The sequence below is a fragment of the Mesocricetus auratus genome, unplaced genomic scaffold (genome assembly GCF_017639785.1).
Source record: "Mesocricetus auratus isolate SY011 unplaced genomic scaffold, BCM_Maur_2.0 Super-Scaffold_100013, whole genome shotgun sequence".
Taxonomy (NCBI): Eukaryota; Metazoa; Chordata; class Mammalia; order Rodentia; family Cricetidae; genus Mesocricetus; species Mesocricetus auratus.
Window position 1 is genome coordinate 19,085,418 of NW_024429196.1, and position 18,779 is coordinate 19,104,196.

At 38.8% G+C, this 18,779-nt stretch overlaps 1 protein-coding gene across 1 annotated transcript in view; it reads right to left on the minus strand.

Moving 5' to 3' along the window:
* Positions 1–5,725: 5,725 nt before the first annotated feature.
* The window catches only part of Mrc1 (mannose receptor C-type 1), an 85,105-nt gene continuing 72,051 nt past the window's right edge, over positions 5,726–18,779 (minus strand). Inside the window, exons 23-30 of the mRNA XM_040755459.1 lie at positions 18,376–18,478; positions 14,865–15,097; positions 13,569–13,734; positions 12,493–12,642; positions 9,649–9,762; positions 8,971–9,135; positions 7,806–7,847; positions 5,726–6,715 (exon numbers count right to left, since the gene is read on the minus strand). Coding sequence (XP_040611393.1) covers positions 6,462–6,715; positions 7,806–7,847; positions 8,971–9,135; positions 9,649–9,762; positions 12,493–12,642; positions 13,569–13,734; positions 14,865–15,097; positions 18,376–18,478 — 1,227 coding nt within the window. The 3' untranslated portion in view covers positions 5,726–6,461. The remainder of the gene's footprint in view (positions 6,716–7,805; positions 7,848–8,970; positions 9,136–9,648; positions 9,763–12,492; positions 12,643–13,568; positions 13,735–14,864; positions 15,098–18,375; positions 18,479–18,779) is intronic.

Consider the following 18,779-nt stretch of genomic DNA (forward strand, 5'->3'; position numbering starts at 1 on the left):
AGTGTTTGTCAAATTGACAGACTAAGGACGACCTTCCTAAGAAGCTGACTGAAATGCAGATTCCAGGGCTCTGGCCAAGGTAATTCATCAAAATTCCAAGCATGGAATCAAAGGGAGGGGACCTTTAAACAGGTTCCCAGGGCTCTAGTGTACAGCAGGGTTGGAGATCCTCCACCACTACCACCAAAACCATGCACTGAGAAACGGGGGAATTTGGACTCTCTTGTCCTTACAGAAGTAAATAAATAAACATTAAATAAATGAAATCTGAAAACCAGCAACGAAAAGGCTGGAAGTTATGAAGAGTTCTTTAACATCCCCCAGGGTACTAATCAGACCCCAAGAAGAAAGCTGTGTGGCCAAGGGTTTCCACTTAGCACTCAGGATTAGCTCAAGATCAATAATTATTGCCAAACAAAATTAGCAACACTTAGTGTCTCAACCCAAGAAAGGGAGGCTTCTAATGTTCCTGTCACTTTCTCTTAAAGGAACTTACCGTCAGGGGGCCCTTCTAACTAAGAACAATGCTATTTATAGATGCCAAAGAACTGATACCAAAACACGAATTCCTGGTAGTTGGTGATGTGGTTTGGGTAAAATTTCCCACTGAAACCATCTCCTCCTGATATATTTTTATGATAACACTGATTGAGACTTAACAAAAGCAATATTTTAAGGCCATTTTCTTATGTGATATTTTGATATGGCACGTATTCCCTATGAAAAACCAGAAACAAGAAAAAGGCAATAATATGATGACTTTTGGTCAAAGCCCATTTTCAACAAAAACTGATCATTTTCTGAGCAGCCACTAGGAAACTCCCCACTCTTCCTGTAACTGTGAAATTCATTCTAATCAGGAATGGTGAGGAATAATTCACAATGTCAGCTAGGACTGTTTAATATTATTTCTTTCTAGCCGAGGCCCTTGTAATACAAGCAGGTAACTTAAAGGAACAGAACCTGTCAACACTAGCCCATTAACTAGTAGGTTTCATTACTGCTGAAGGGTGTCAACCAAACCATGGAATGTCAATTAAGACACTCACTACCCAGTAGAACTGTCTGTAATTTTTCTTTGGCTTGTTGTTGTTTTCATAAGTATATATATACACAAGGCCAGAGGACAATCTGAGATGTCATCTTCAGGAATGTCACTCACCTCACTTCCTTGGAAAATTTGTCTCTGACTGACCTGGAGATCACAGAATAGGCTGAACTGACTGACCACTGCACCTTAGAATTACAACTGTGTACCACCATGCTGACTTTTTACATAGATTCCTGGGATCTGGGAATCAAGCTTGGGGCTTCATATTTTCCAGGCAAGCACTTAATAAACTGAGCAACACACACACACACACACACACACACACACACACACACACACACACACACACACACACCTTAACTGAGTTTCTGTTGAGTCCTACTCCCAGATTTTGATCTAAGAGGTCAGAGGTGGAGACCAGGTGATTACAATCAGAACATCACACACTTGTTTAATGAAACTGGCTCTCCCTAAGATCTCAGCTGACAAAGTCTCACTAACATAAGACTGTTACTTTCTTAGTAGTACAAATACCCTAGTTTGTTATTCAGAAGGCAATAATATGATTTGTGATCATTATGTATTTATGAACATAGCAGTTCTGTGACAGGAACTGTGCATTATGACCCAGGATTTAAATGCATATAAAGCAGAAGTGGTTCTTAAATTAGGCCAAGTCATGCAGGAAGCTTTCATTATACAGTCTCTTTGGTAGGTCACATGAGCAGAGACTGACTCTAAACACAGGAGGTTTCTCTGAATGAAGGTGCAGAATGGGAAGGAAGCCCATCAGAATCTACAGCAGAGTCCCAGCCCAACTCTCTCCACATTCCTCTCCCTTACTGCTCAAGGCCTCTCATTCCAGCAGCTCTGTGAAGTTCCAACTCTGCCGTCCTCTTTCCCCTGAGACCCTCTCCACTGTAAGACCCTCTTCAGGGGTATATTCAAATGGCTTCTCCCAGATACTGTTCCTGGCATTCAGAAAAGGGCTACTGCCTCTTATATTTTAGACTCACTGGCTTAGATAGGACTCTTCCAAGATCCTAGCAGGGATTTCACATAGTTGTGGGATTTTGTTATTTTTATTGTTATTGTTCTGGTGGTGGTGGTGGTGGTGGTGTAGTTGTGGAGGGAGTGGAGAGTCTTATTCTACAGCCAAGCCTTGTCTCATACTCACAATCTTCCTACCTCAACCTGGAATGCATCACCATGCCTGGTTCCTATGGTCATGTATTTAAAATAAAGATATTTTAACTATAGCAGTTTTAATTTTTTACCAAAACATTTTTTTTGAGATAGCATTTATCTTTGTAGCCTGGGTGTCCTGATGTTCACTGTGTAGCCCAGATACATTTCAACTCACAAGAGATTAGCCAGCTTAAGCCTCTCAAGCTCTGGGTTAACAAGCATGCACCACCACACCCCAAATTATAATCGTCTTAGAGTATTCATTTAAGCTGTCCCCTATCATCTTCCTCTTGTACTGAGTAGCGATGGATGACCTTGAGTATTTGGGGAAATCAAGGCAAACAGACATTGAAATTGGAATAAATTTATGTGCCTGTGAATATAAAAAAGGTATATATGTCAAGACCCAACCATGGACACAAAACCTAGTGGGAGATGGCAGTGGTGGTAAATTCCTGTTATCCCAGCACTTGGGAGGCAGAGAATAGAAGATAAGGGTTCATGAACAGCCTAGTAAATCCATGTCTCAAGAAAGAAAAGAAAGACAGGGGGAGGATAACAGGAAATATTACCAATGAGAGTGAAACGGACAGAATGATGAGGGGTGTTTAGGTGGGTAAGCCAGGTCATTAGAAAAAGAGAACCTGGGGAGAACTGGATCTTGCTTGATCAAAGTTGTACTCCAGGCAGGAATCTCTTCCTTCCAGCTTTTCCAACTAAAAGAAACTTCATTTCAAATGTCTGAGCAACTATAGATATTTTCTTACAGCAAACCAGTAAACAGGAAATACATCAGGAGATTAATTTCTAACAGAAATATACAATTGTATGCAACTTGTGATGTTAGGTATTGTTTGCTCACAAGGATTTGGTAATTTCTCATGATCTCTTTATATTCAATTATTTTCACTTTTATATCTACTTTTTGTATCCTTTAAGATTGTCTCCCTAGGTATAATCTTAAAACTTGGATATGCCCCTGCAGACAGCAGATCTACCTGCCCTCTCTGTTCATCTGATATCTGTAGAATGACCTACAAACACACGCACCACATTATTGTAAAAGTGATGATGGTGGGTCTGCAGTTCCACTTCCTGGGAACAGGCACTACTTTTTACATATGTGTGAATCTACATAGGATGCACCATGCCCAGTTCATCCATTTGACAACAGAATGGACCAGTGTATAAGTGGAAGTTTTAGTGGATGCTGAGAGATACAGGATTGACCCAGACTGTCAATCACTTTTGCATTAGAATTCAAGTTGAACTCATTCATGGTTTGGTTTGTTTTTTTGTGTTTTAGTTTAACTGGGGAAAAAAGAGTGCTTAAGATTCTTCTGGCTACTGAACAGTGGTGAAAATCAGAAGCTAGTACATGACCAGGGAGGGGACCAAGAGCTTTGAAACAGCTAATCTCAGAGAGAAACTTCCAGTTAAAAACATGTACACACACAAAACTCATGATACTGGCCCCAAACATAAGCGGGTGAGGAAGAAGATGCAAACACAGACTCCTTGTCTGCCAATGCCCCCTCTCCCATGTACCTCTGATAAGCTAGTGCAGTCTTGGACGGGCACCTACATGCACAGGACTTACCTGTTTGTTGGGTGCTCAAGGGGAGGATGCATGCGTGTGAAATACAATATTCAGCAGCTCCGTCAAACACAAGCTGTTCCTTGAAATGACAGTACCTATGAGTCTGTGATGAATGTTGCTTGTAGTACAAAGTATTTTCTATGGAAATATAACCCTAAATTACAATGAAATGGCTTGCATAAAAACACTGCAAGTCATGCTCACTTGTGTAGTCTCCCTGTTTCGTAGTCGCTGTTCTTGTATCTCAAGGAGGTTGGGTGGGACAAGGACACATATACACACAGAGAAAGGAATCTCCTTCATTTCATTTCCCAACCATGCTTTGACATTGCCATTATTTCTGTTGGAACATGCTCAATTTGAGTAAGTTTGATTTTTGTAATTAGAAAAAGAAAAGCATTTTCCTTTCTATTATTTGATATGTAGAAGTGAATTGTTTGCATACGACAACATCTCCCACAATTTCCCACATCTCAATTCCTGTTTCCTTCTCTGTGTCACATGTGCAAGCTTGGGTACTGGCAACTTGTCCATCATACCCCTACGCAGTTTCTTGCTTCTTAACCTTTTTAAAATTATGGACTTTCTTGAAAACATAATTACTCTGACCTGAAATAAAAATCCACAAACACACATGCACACAAACCCACGGAATTCTAGTTGGTTGTGATGGTACATAGCTATACTTCCAGAACTGGAGAGACTGAAGCTAGAGGACTCCAGTAATCTGAGTCCAGTCTAGGCTATATAGTGAGTTTAAAGCTGGCCCAGACTACATAGCAAGACTCTACTTCAAAAAGCCACAGAAACAAAAAAAAGTAAAGGAAAGAATACATTTTACATAATCTCCACTTCAGTAATCCAGGACCAAGAGGCAAGCCTTGGCTGAAAAATGGTTGTGCATGAATGATCCTTTAGGCAAGTGAAATCTGGTTGTTCTAGCACACTAATGTAATTAGCACTGCAGAAGCAGTTGCACAAAGACTGAGAATTGGAGGCCAGGCCAGAAGATGTCTCAAAAGGTAAAGGCACTTGCACGAAGACTACCAAGACTGACAGCCTGAGTTTGATCCCAATAATCCATGTGGTGGAAGGAGCGAACCAACTCCCATAAACGTCCTCTGACCTCCATATATGTGCCTGTGGCAAATGGGCGAATGGACACACTTGCACACACACACATACACACACAAGAAATTAAAAATGGAAAAAAAAACAAATTGAGAATTTGGGGCTAGAAAGATGGTTCGGTGATTAAGAGCAAATAGAGTTCTTCCAGAGGACGAAGTTTGGTTCCCACAACCACCTGCAATTCCAGCTCCAGGAGTGAAGAATCTGATACACTTTTTTAGAATCCATAGGCACGAGCACCCGTGCACGCACACAGTCACCAAGTCACACATATATACATAAGCACAAATAAATCTTAAAAAGTTAAAAAAGAATCTGAGGATGTCTTGGGCTACGTAGTTAGACATTGCTTTACAACAAATAAGCAAACAAAAAATAAGAGGCTGTGAGGTAACTGTGGAAAACTTGAAACCTACAAAATATTTCACAATTGACATAAAACTTTATCTAAGTCAATGTATTTTTAAATAAGAAGAAATTGCTAAAGGAGAAGAGGGTTATTTGGATTTTTCATATCCAACAGTGGTGCCTTTGATTGCTGGATTATGAGTTGCATCACTGTTAAGACATAGGATCTTAGATGATTGTGTAGCTGTTACAAAAGAATTCATCTTCAACAGCATTCAGCAATAGATGAGTATAAGGGGGTATTTCTCTACAAATAGTTCATTTATTTTAGTAGCAAAATGTAAAGTAACTAAATTGTATGTTCAAGCAGATTTATACTTAACAAGATCACAAAAATCTATTAAAAATAGATGTCATCTTTAATGTTTATTTCACATTAATTCATCACATTAATTAGATAATAAATAATGTTATTTATTATCTAAGTACATCCAGTTATGCAAATTTACAGGGTTTTTTTTTCACATAGTCACCTTCCTGATATACATACAATAGGACGCATAATACCTTTGCAACATTCAGTCTGTCAGAACTTGCCTGGAACAAACAAGATTCTCGGTAGCTTTATTATTTGACGTGTGGATAAATACAGTTCTCACTAATTAGCATGAATCAAGACTGCTGACAAAGAAAATGAGTGCACTCTTATTCCATCTGGGGTCATGTGCACTTTTTCATTTTAACATGGTCTTCTAATTGTTGAATTACAATTCAGTGCACAATTTCTGGGAGGTCCTTAGAATACCCCAAGTAGTTTAAGTAGTTATGTCTAGAGCTCTTGATATCGGCACAAAGTTGACATAAGAGACCTACTATCAATGTAGCAGTGTTGATATTGTAGTGCTGTGTATTCACCTAGGAATTTTTAAAAGTGGTAATCAACATTGTTACCTCTCTTTAAAAAAAAAATAGATCTTGCCAGACTAGAAAATGAGCAATTGTTGTTTCCATGAGGTGAAGAAAAAAGACAGACCGGTGCAACCCAGTACTAATTTTAAAAGAAATAATCACACTGAAGTAACAAACTGAAAACTTTAGTTAAAACTTCATGAAATTAAAATATAAGACAGTTGCCTTATGATGCTAGATAACTGCGTGCTCATTCTGTTCGATGTTGCCCATGAGATCTTTCGTGTCACTTGTTCCTGGACTCTGATGACTGTCAAAGTAGAGAGTGTTTTCAAAGGTGGCCTCTTGAGGAATGTGCAGCACGCGCCTTTTCTTATAAAGGAAATAAGCAGCAACACCTGCACCAATCAGGATCAGGAGAACCACAATGACCACTCCAGCTGCTCTGGAAGACCCTTTGGGTTGAGGATCCATCTTCCTCTGGTCAGCTATAGAAAAAAAAACATTAACAAACAAGTGGAGGGGGACAGAGGTTTGATGCTATGGTTTGATGCTATGGAAAACAGTACAGCTGCTCTTGCTGGGAAGCTGCAATGCATGAATATTCTCTCAAATGGTATTTGTCACAGGAAGTAAGTGTAACACTAAGGACGCTTTAACATGTTCAGATGGTGATTTAGTCGTTGGACTATTTCACCTCTATCTGTAATGTTAAAGTAGTTCATCAGTTGAAGTCTACACATATACTCACATTAAAATCCTTGGAAAATGGCTGGAGGGGGTGGCTCAATGGTTAGGAGCATTTAGTGCTCTTCCAGAGAACCAGAGTTGATTCCCAGCACCCACCTCTGACAGCTGACAACTGTCTGGATCTCTAGCTCCAAGAGATCTAATGGTTTCTCTGGCTCTTCCAGGAATCCATACATATGTGGCAGCCCCCCTCTCTCACACACTACATACACATACACGCACAGAGAGAGAGAGAGAGAGATTCACATATACACACAAATACACATTACCAAAATATAAAAATATTTTTAAATGAAATAATAATTTAAAGCTGCTTACAAACATCTTTCCAGAAGGTAAGTAAAATGGTGGTGGTGGTGGTAGTGGTTATAGTAATTACAAACAAAATCTTAAAACTAGGGTAAAATAATAATAGAAATCGGAAATCCTAAATTCATTAATAAATAAATGTCACCCATGAGATTAATAAGCTACTTAGAGGCAAGCCATAAATCTCACTTTGAGATTCTTTAGCAACCACTAAAACAGGTAAAATAGGATTAGTTACCTAATTCATGTTGTCTACAAAGACCTAGAAAGACCTTGAAGGAAAAGTCTTCCATGGGATCTCACAAGGTAACATTTTTTTAATACAACAACATCTTCAAGAACTTTTAAAGATAAAAATACCAATCTGACTCCAAATCTGCTTTGATTGTAGACTAATGACAATGGTGAGCATAAGCCATTCCACTAAAAGTGAAGGCAGAGAAGGAGGGACAGTATGGCTTTTTTAAAAAGCTGAATCATATAACTAATAGTAACCTCGAGGTTTCATAGTGATCTTACCTTTTGTTGTAACGGATGACTGCGTAGTTACAGGGTCAACAACTGTTTGAAATAAAGAAAATAAATAGTTGTAAAAATCCATAATCACTACACATGGATAAATCATATTCGGTCAAAGATGCATGACACCTTCTATCGTTAACTGTGATGATGTGATGTGACGTGACACAGGAGCATGCATGAATGGTGTGCATCTTTACCTTCAGCTATCTACTACCTACATAGATACCAACCTATCTACCCGTTCATCAATCTATCTTTCTCTATATCTTTCTATGCAACTTCAGCATCCTATGCCTATATGATGAGTTTGAATACACTAGAAAATATGAAAACCTGATCCCTCACGTTTTATTTGAACATCAACACATCTAAACAGCTACAAAATCCACTTGTAACTAAAGTACTCTAGACTAGGAATTTTGAAATGGGCACACCAAAGTCTAAAATGTTACAAGGCATTGAATGAAAAGCAAAACAAGACATCAGCATTGGTCCTGAGGCTGTAAGCACATCTTTATACCAAAGAGTGTAGAATAGAATCATAAAGCAGAGTTATAAGCTAAAAATGTATGCAGTCTCAAAACAATAAGACCTATTGAAACAAAATGACTTTATCCAATTGTTGGCTTACTTGTTTGATTGACTGATTACAGTCATGGGAATCAAAGTCTGGGTCTTACCCATGCCAAGCAATTCATCTACCACTGACCTACACCCCAGGCCTCCTAGTTCATTTATTTCAACTAATAATCTTCTCTTGGGAAAAATAATACGTAAGGTAGAAAATCATAAAAATGCCACTAAATTCCAGTCAGCAGCACACAGAGATTTACCTGCTGTTTTTCCTTTTATAGTCTACCATTCAGTCATAGACAGAGACTGAGTTGGTTTTACATGGTTTAATCCTCTGGCTTCTGGACTAGTGACAGTTTTCCCCTTTTCCCTAGTTTGATAACATTGTGGAGATGGGCTATTCAAACTGTTTGCAACTTTGAAAAACATTACAAATACATCAATAAGCCACATTAGTACCTCTCACTCAAAACTACAGGAGAAGTTGGCAAAGGGGGTACAACCACCCTAGTCCTTTGCCTTCATGTTATTGTTGGAAAGAAATGGTGGTCTGGGAACATATTAACATATTACAAAAATTTTAACTTACTTTTTGGCATTTTGCAAATAAATCCTTTGTAGGAAGTACAGTGGATATTATTCCAAAACCCGGAAGATGAAGACAAAACTACACAATCATTCCGTTCACCAGAGGGATCGCCCGTGTTCCAGTTAACAAAGGAGACGGGATTATTGTTCAACCAAAGCCACTTCCCTGGTCATCAAAAAAACCAACAAAACCACAAGTTAAAAACAAACCTTCTTCAGTCCCTCATCAACGCAAAATGTTGAAGCCGGTTATTTTACACTAGAACCAATGGTTTCTGCAGGTCAATTTCTTCCAGGCAAAGACTCTAATGAGGAATTGTAACAGGGAAGGAGAACATGAATATGCTTATTAGATTGCTTTATTTATCTCTGCTTAATAGAAAAATGTATACTTATCTTTCTCTAAAATTTATTATGGCAAAAAGAAAAGGAAATTGTTCTCTGAAAATTCTTTAGCTAACTTAGTTAACAAGAGAGTTTTTTTTAACAACTTTCAGGGCTGGACAATATGCAAATCATTTAAACTTTTGGTTATTGCAAATAAAAGTATGATTTTTACCTTTTCACACTAACCACAGATTAACCATTATTTAAGGCAAGGATCTTTGGATCCAAAGCACTGCTTCATATTCAACACTTTTTAAATATAGCTATTAAATGATGGCTTTGTGAGAGTTACCTTCAACATTTCGGAACATGCCTATCCAAAAATTGGTTTTGCTTTTAAGAGGTTCAACACGATACGACAGAAAACTGGATTCAGCAGCAGTTTCGATGGAAGCCAGGGAGGCACCTGCAACGTATATGATGAGAACGAGGATGAGGCGGAGGATAAGAGTAGCTGTCCTAGGATCAGTCCTGATGTTAAGAACAACAAATGCCAGCCTGAACTCTACTCAAGACACAGTATACTATAGGAGTGTTAATTCGGTGCCATGCATAGAATTATTCCAAAAGGAAAAGGAAGCTGGACACCAGTCACTCCACATACAACTGACAACTCACCATCAATCACCAGTGTTAGCTGTAATAGTAAAATTCTTCAGCATAGTAATAACTAATATATTTTAAACCATCATAACAGCTTGCTTTGGAACTTAAAATAATTCTTCTAATAAGTCTTTATAAGGCTGTATACTTGTTAACCCATTTTACAAATAAGAACAGTAAAGCACACACAGAAGTAATTCATTGCCTGGGGTCCCAGAGCTAGCTGAGCACAGAAGTGTGGTGTGACCCAGGCATTCTGAACCTGAAGAAGAAATATATAGCCATGTGGTATCAATCTATACTATATACTGGATTCTGAATTATCTCCTTGGTGGTTGTTAATTGCATGCTTATTCAATTCCCTACTGAATATATTTCACAGCTATTAAGCATTTCAAAACACTCAGACATTTTTAATGAATGAGAATCACTCCTTTTATCTGCTACATAGTACAACACCTAAAAATGAAAATAAAGTTTCTGCATATTCACTGTAAAATATAAAAAGAAATGCTTGAGCAACACGGAAGAATTTTTACATTAATTTGAAAAGTCAAAGGTATATTTCTGATGCTCTTCTGCAAAAGAAATTGGAACGTTTCTTAACTAAGGCTTGAGGTGTGTGTGTGTGTGTGTTGTGTGTGTGTGTGTGTATGTGCACACATGCATGTGATTTTGATAATAACAGGAGGCACTATGGGCTTTGAATTGTCCTATTCTGTCTGCCCTCTATCTATATCTGAGGTACCTTTGAGAGCCCAAATCCCAAGGTCACAGTGAAAAATAGCAGCTCAGTAGCCACAGAGAGTTTTCAAATTATGAAGTTTGTTGTAATCCTCATAGCAATCACTAACAATATAATAACAGGAAATAAAGGTTCCTCAGCTTAAAGTGGGTCTGTGACCCAAAAATGTCATTGCATAGTTCAAAAATCATGAGTTGAATGAAATATTGTAAACTGGGGACTACACATACGATGAAAGAAACAGAGATGTTTGTTCTTAACACAAAAGAAGGTAATACTGGACGAATGGTGAAACTAAGACTATATATATATACATACATACATACACACATACATACATACATACATACATACATACATACATACATACATACATACATACACCGGGAAGAAAATAGAAAAGTAAAAGAGATAAAAGCTCCTTTCAGTATTTACACTAAGTGTAAATGGCTTAAACACAAATGTAAAAACAGATTTACAGAATATCTACATTAATTAATCAAAAGATCAAACCATATGCTATCTAAAAAAAGATATACTGAACTCCAAATACATAAATCAATTGTAAGTAAAAGCACTGTAGAAGATATGTTATACAAACAATTGCTTTTAAAAGTTCAGACAAAAAAAGGTGATTCTTAGATGAAAAATATCATTACAGACAATGACAACATTCTATAATGGTAAAGTTTCTATTCACAAGAAAAATATAATCATACTTGACATGTGTGCATCTGACAACAGAGCCTCCAAACATACAAATGAAAACTAAATAAAGTAGACTCCATCTCACTCAGGATTTAAAGTGGGAAGTCAAGAGTGGATATCAACACTTGCACCCCACTGATGAACAGAGAACTCTACATGAGGACAGAACAAAAATATAGTAAAATGGCAACAGTAAAACAACCAGTGATATTTCACTAAATGGTTTTTAAATATTTTCTGAGACATGGTCTTGTGCTAGGTGTGGTGGTTCTTAGGATAGTTCAAGGCAGGAGGATAATGGGTTCAAGCCCTGGCTGAGCTGGATCATAAGATGCTATCACAATGAAATAGTTCTTTATAACATGGGCACAGTGTTGTATGCCTGTTATCCCAGCACATGGGAGGTGGAAGCAGGAGGGTTAGGAGTTCCAATCCATTCTTGACTACATTTCAAGTTCAAGGCCAATGAGATATGTGAGACCCTGTCTCAAAACAACAAAGCTATCTTTGCCATTTTAAAAATGGAGTCTGGTTTTGTTTTTCTCCACAAATGCAATACACATTCAGGCATAAAAACATTTCTATTAAGAATAAAGATGCTGGTTTCTAGTCAACTGTAAAACCTAAATCTATGATTGAGAAGTAAGTGTGAAGCTTTGAACACCTGAGGGCCAGAGTCCTGAAAGTTTAGAACATCAGGACAGAAGGAGACTTCATATTTTAGTAAGTGGACTTTTAACCCAATTCTTCAAATTTTGAGGTGACCAAATTAGAAATTACATTTGTGGGAAGTGATATTAACCATTCTATTAATAAACAATTATTTTTTTAAAAACACACATGTGGCTAGGGATCTAGCTCAGTGGCAGAGTTATATAGAGCACTTTGCTAGCAATGCCCTATATTTGACCCCCAGCACACAAAATAATAGAAAGGTACCTATATCCCTTATGTTTATTTTAATTATTAAGTATTATTAATATTATTGATAATATTAAGTTAATAATATTAAGTATTATTAATATTATTGAACTAAAAATAGTTTACTATGGGGTTTTCCTTAGGAAAAATGACACTCACCCATTCGAAGACACTCCAGGGAGGCTTGGCCCCAGTTCCTCGTAAATGAAGACTCAATGTAGTAGCAGTGACCATGGAAAGGGATCCATGCAGTCTGCTCAGAATCCGGACACTTACCAGGCAGTTGGGGAGGTTCAGTAGCAGGGGTTTCTGTTAATAAACTGGTGTTTAAATCGCCATCAAAATAAATCATAAATCAAAGCTGGGGTTCCTGCAGCATGTGGAATAATATTTTTACAGCTAAGGAAAATTATATCTTCTACCATTTCATATAATTTACTAATGCTTGTCATTTAGAGCCACCATTTTTCTTGGGTTTTCATTTGCTTTATTGTTTTAAAAGTCTTTCAATAGGAAACAGTGGCTATGAATCATGTTCCTCATCATTTACAGTTATCCATATTTAGATTTCTGCAATAATGTTACAGATTTAAGTTGGAAGTGGTGGCACATGCCTTTAAACCCAGATCTGTGAAGGCAGAGGTGGGGAGAGGTTTACACAGCAAGACCCTAGCTCAAAACAACAAATAAATAAAAATAATGATGCAGGCTTAACATGTTACTCCTAAATAACTAGTAAAGTGGATTTCTTTTTCAAGCTAGTTCTCCGTTCCTGAAATTCTAACTCCTATAATTTCTTCTTAGCTGATGCCAGCTCCTGTGAAAAAACTGTTGTTGCTAGAATTCTAGGAGTGTATTCATAGCATCTCTGATTCTGCTGGATCTATACACATTCTAGGCTAGCTCTGCTGAAGCAGATGTGTTGTTGACACCAACAGGAAGCCCACTTCCTTGGAAACTCTTGCCATTGTACATTCATAGGACACCCTCAGTAACATTCAGAGATCCATCCTGAGCAAATAAATCTTAGAAATGATGAAATATTTCTGTCTTCATCATTTTGACCAGTACATACTGGGTGATATCCAGGTCAGTCTTTGTTTAGACTGAGGGGACTTTCTGTTTTGTTCTCAACCACCCAAGATAATTACTGCTTAAGGAAGATAGCAGTGGTATGTAATAGTTTATTCCAGAAAACTTGAGATTCCCCAACCCCCTTTTGTATATCCAATTACCATCTGATTTTTTGCAGAGAAAATATAAACTTTCATTGCAGTACGATGTCTTCCAGTAGCCATCAACATCCATGTAAACACATGCTGACTTCAGCTTGGGCTCATCAGCACCCCAGTTAGTGTACCTCACCCTCCATTTATCAGTCCAGGTATACTCATTATTGGTCTGCAAAATAAAAACAATCATGAACCATCAGCCTTCTTTCTCACAGAAAGCATGAAGGAAATAAGCAAGGAGTAAGTATAATACTTAAGGCTGTAACTTGATGTGGAACCTTAAACATTGTAAATTTTAATAAAATTTTGTCATTTCTACCAACTCAAATTCACAAAAACATTCTTTCTTAAAAGTCGTAATTTCATGGAATCCTTGGGTCTCAAGGATTCTGGGAACTATTTTGGCAATTTTTGTCTTATTGGTTTTTTGTTGCTGTTTGATTTTCATTTATTCTTTTTATTTTTTTCTCTTTCTCGTTTTTGGAGAGGAAGTGAGGGAGGGGAGAGAGAGTTGTGAGAGATATGAGAGAGAAAAGAGAAAGAGAGAGAATGGTAACATAAAGTTGGTTGGGTACAGAGGTGGAGATGACCCCCCTCCCGATAGAAAGAATTGGACCAGAAGACAAACATGATCAAAATACATTGTATGAAAATTTTTGAGGAAAAAAAGTTACAGCTAATGGAAAGGAAGGAAAGAAGGAAGGAAGGGAGGGAGGGAAGGAGGGTGGGAGGGAGGGAGAGAAAGAGAGGAAGGGAGGAGAGAAAGAAAGGAAGGAAGGAAGAGAGAGAGAGAGGAAGGGAGGAGAGAAAGAAAGGAAGGAAGGAAGAGCGAGAGAAAGAAAGGAGGAAAGGAAGGGGAGGGAAGGAGAAAGAGAAATATATATATAGAGAGAGGGGGGAGGGAGGGAGGGATGGAGGGAAAGGAAGGGAGGGGGAAGGAATTCTAGAATGTTTTGTAACAAAAAGTAAAGTATTCCCATCCCACCACCCATTTCCTATGTTCCTGACCTACTTTCTTAATTCTCATGGTGCAGTTGTGTAACCATGACACTGGAAGGAAATAAACAAATGCATGAAGATATTAAACGTATAATATAATTTTGAATGTAACTATTCAAAGCCAATTATAGTAAACACCAGAGACTTCACAGTTTGGTTTCTGACACATATCACTAGGTCACTAGACCTCTGACAGCAGTGGAGCCCCATGAGAGTGTTCAGCTGAAGAAACAGAAAGAGAAGTAAATTGGGCTATAATTTACCAATTATTCCAAGGTGTCAATGTTTCTAGCATCTTACCAAGTTGCTATTCAGTGCAATCCATATGGGTACATTAAATGGCTGCATTTTCATCCACGCAAAGGCATTGCTGTATGGGTCTAGAATGCTAGCAAGCAGGGAATTGTGATCCTTGCAATATTGCTCTGCTTCATGCCATGGTGACTTCAGTTTCATGAGGGAATAGCTGCTTTTACCATACTTAACAAAACCATCTGTTGGAATTGTGGTTGGAGAAACAGGCAAGGAAGGGTCTAGAATAGAAAAATTATTTTCATTAGCATTATCAAGCAATATTTGAACACCTTCAGTATGTGACCCATCTGCCCATCTATCATAGAAGTAGATGCAAAAGCATAAGTCTTAACTGACTTAAAAATATTTTCACCAGACATTTTACAACAGAAAACTAATATCTCTGTGTATGGGTACATATTTGATTACATTCATGTGTGTACAGGAGCACATGTGTGTGAGGATGCATATATATACATGTGCATGTAGAGCCACAGATCAACCCCAGTTTTTTCTTCCACTAGAAACCAACACATAGATTTTAAGAAAGGGCCTCTCACTGACCCAGAATTCCTCAAATAGTGCAGGCTGGCTGGTCAGTGAGCCCCAGCGAGTCACCTGACCCTTCTTCCCTTCCCCACTGCTGGGATTACAAGCATGTGGCACTTCACCTGTCTTCTTTATATTGTTTGGGAGGGTAGAGCTCAGGTTCTTATGTTTGTAAGGACAACACTTTACTGTCTCCCCAGCCCAGTGTATCTAATTAAACAATTTCTAAACTGTATAAATATATGTGTATGCATGTGTATAAACATGTATGTATGTATAAAATGCTATATATGTATATGTACACACACGTGTGTGTGTGTGTGTATGTGTGTGTGTGTGTGTGTGTGTGTGTGTCTAGGGCAGTTAAAAATACTTGTTCTTGCTGAGGACCTGGGCTCAATTCCCAGCACCTGCACAGTTGATCACAACTATCCACAGCATCAATTCCAAGGAAGGAATCTGAAGCCCTCTTCTGACTTCCATGGGTACCAGGCATGCACATAGTGCACATATATGCAAATAAGCAAATCACTCATGCACATAAAATTAAATTAAAATTTGTTTAAAGAATATATGCACATAGGAAGAAGTTTCTGGGTAGAAAGACTTACGAATCGACAGTAACCTAGTGCCTCGATAAAAGAAATGCCCCAGTTTCATGGTACAAATTAAGTTCTATGTGTCTTCCCCTCATCATTAATCTCTGCTTTCCTCTCATGATCACATGTCATGATCAAGAACATCTTGTGGGGCTGGAGAGGGGACTCAATGGTGGAGAGCATGTGTGGCCCTTGCAGAGGCCCTGGGTTTGGTTCCCAGCACTGACATAGCTGTTCACAACCATCTGGAATTCTAGTCCCAGGCTATCTGACGCCTTCTTCTGTTCTTCTCAGACACTGCGTGCACACGATACACAAACATGCAGGTGAGCAACACTCACATAAAATAAAAGTAGGTTATTTTCTAAGAGAGTGTCTTCTGACCCCTCCAGCCCTCCCATGGCTTCCCCTTCATAACTATCTGCCTTGCCTGCAGCAACCCTTGTTGTTGCCTTATCCAAACTAATACTGAGACAAGGAGTCCCTCTAAAACGGGGTGTTCCCAAATGTTGTTCTCCCTTCTCTAATGTCCCCAATCTGGGCTTCCAATTGCTGTTTTCTACGTGAACTCTAAGTCACTTCAGACACAGAAAGCAGAGGTTGTTCCTATGAGGCTCAGCTGATGCTCTGAGGCAGACACCGGCAAACAGACAGCTAAATCTGATCTTTCCTCTGCTTTTATCACTCATCAGCTACAAATCTCTGGCAAGGGAGCAGGAACAAACAACTAATGTTTTCTGACACTGTATGAAAATCGGATTTGTGCCTATAAAGTTTTATTGGAAAACAGCCACTTTCATTTGTTTACATATGATCTAACACTGTCCCTGACCACAACAGAGTGGAAGGATCTTAATAGCTGTGTGGTCAGCACACCTCAAATACTTGGGTCTTTATGGAAAAGTAATCAGTGGCTCCAGTTATAATTATCCTGGCCTACAGGTTCTGCTTGCGTCAGTTCTCCAACCTGTTCCACAGAAGCGTCATCCAGGATCTACCTTTTTCGGTACCCTAGAGAATGCCAAACTTTCTCTTATTTTTTTTGGCCATGCTCTTTAACCATAACTCATTTTCAGGAAGGGAGCAGCCTCCCTCTCCTCTGCTGCTGCTGCCATCTTGTGCTGGTACAGGATTGTTTGTCCAAGGGACCCTAGACAGACTCCTTAAACTGTTACATCTTGTGTGGAAGCCTTAAACCTCCCCAGCCAGATCTGGGCACCATTCCATTGGAAATTTTTTGGACCATTAAAAGTGCTAAATGAGGCTTGAAGTGAAGCTAAAAAGAAAATAGAAGAAGAAGAAAAAGAACAGTTTCACAGAACCTACACACAATTCGAAAGTTTGAGTTTTCTGTCTAGTTTGCTTATTCCGAACAATGCCTGCAAGGCAAAGAAAGAAAGAAAGAAAGAAAGAGAGAGAGAGAGAGAGAGAGAGAGAGAGAGAGAGAGAGAGAGAGAGAGAGAGAAAGAAAGAAAGAGAGAGAGAGGGGGAGTGAGGGGGAGTGAGGGAGAGAGAGAGAGAGAGAGAAAGGCAACCAAAATATTGGCAGGTTGTTTCCATATGGTTAGATCTTAGGCAACGGTTTAATTTTAATATCTGTGTTTCCCATGCACGCATGTCTGTGTACCATGTGCATGAGTGCTCACAGAAGCGGAAGGTGTTGGTTCCCCCTGGGACTGGAGTTACAGATGGCTGTGAGACTCCATGTGGGTGCTGGGACCTGAACCTAGGTCCTGCGCCATGGCACTTACATCTCTCCAGTCCTATCTGTGTTTTACAAAAGCTCCATTGCTAGCCCACGGCACCACCGGAAAGAACCCTGGAGATGGATCTTAAAGGAAGAGAGCTGTCACCGAGATCGTGCCCTTTTGTTTCCCTGCTGCCATGACATGGGCATGTTACTCCACAGCATGCTCCACACTGGATTCATCGCCACAGGCCTAAGGTGGTGGAGCCTAGACACCAAGCCCTGAAGGCTCTGAAACACAGAGCAAACATACACCTTTCCTGCCTCATGTTGACCCCTGCGGGTATTTTCTCACGGTTGCAAAGAAACTGGCTGGCATACAGTCCAAATTTCTAGCAATTTCATTTCAAGTTTTCACTTCAAGTTTAATTTGCATAGAACTTCCTAGAATGATAAGGGAGTAGATTTGTAAATAATACCAACTCTTTGGAGAAGGATAGGCTAGTTCTTTTGTCTGTCATGGGTTCCTGTGAATTAAACTATCAAAAAAAAAAAAGACAAACAAAACAAAACGACAAAAAAAAACCCTACTGATATACAAGGAAATGGCCTTCCTTTTGAAAATACATGTAAAATCCAGCCCTTGCTGGTGAGGTTGGTTTGATGAGGTTTGGAAACTTACCAGGCTGTGTCTTGCATATATAACCTTGCTTACTGTCACAGGTATCATCCATCCATGACCCCGCCTCTCGAGATTTGCCACCAATCACAACAACACAGTCAGCCTGTTCATTTTTGAATAAGGAAAAAGAAAGCTACATTAATAATTATTTAAGTCAATTTGTTAATAGGAAAACACACTCATTATGCCTCACAGCTTTTTAGATAATCAAGCACAGTATATTCAAGCCATCATCACTTTCTGATTGCTGTCTCTTCGCCCCAATAGACTCCCACACCTGAATGTTCACTTCCGACTGCTGTCCTAGTGTGTTCTGTTTATTTTAACCTCAGTAAGTCTTCAGCTCTAATTTACACAATCAGGATTAAACACTTCTGCAAAGATAATCACTAACTCATCAAGAG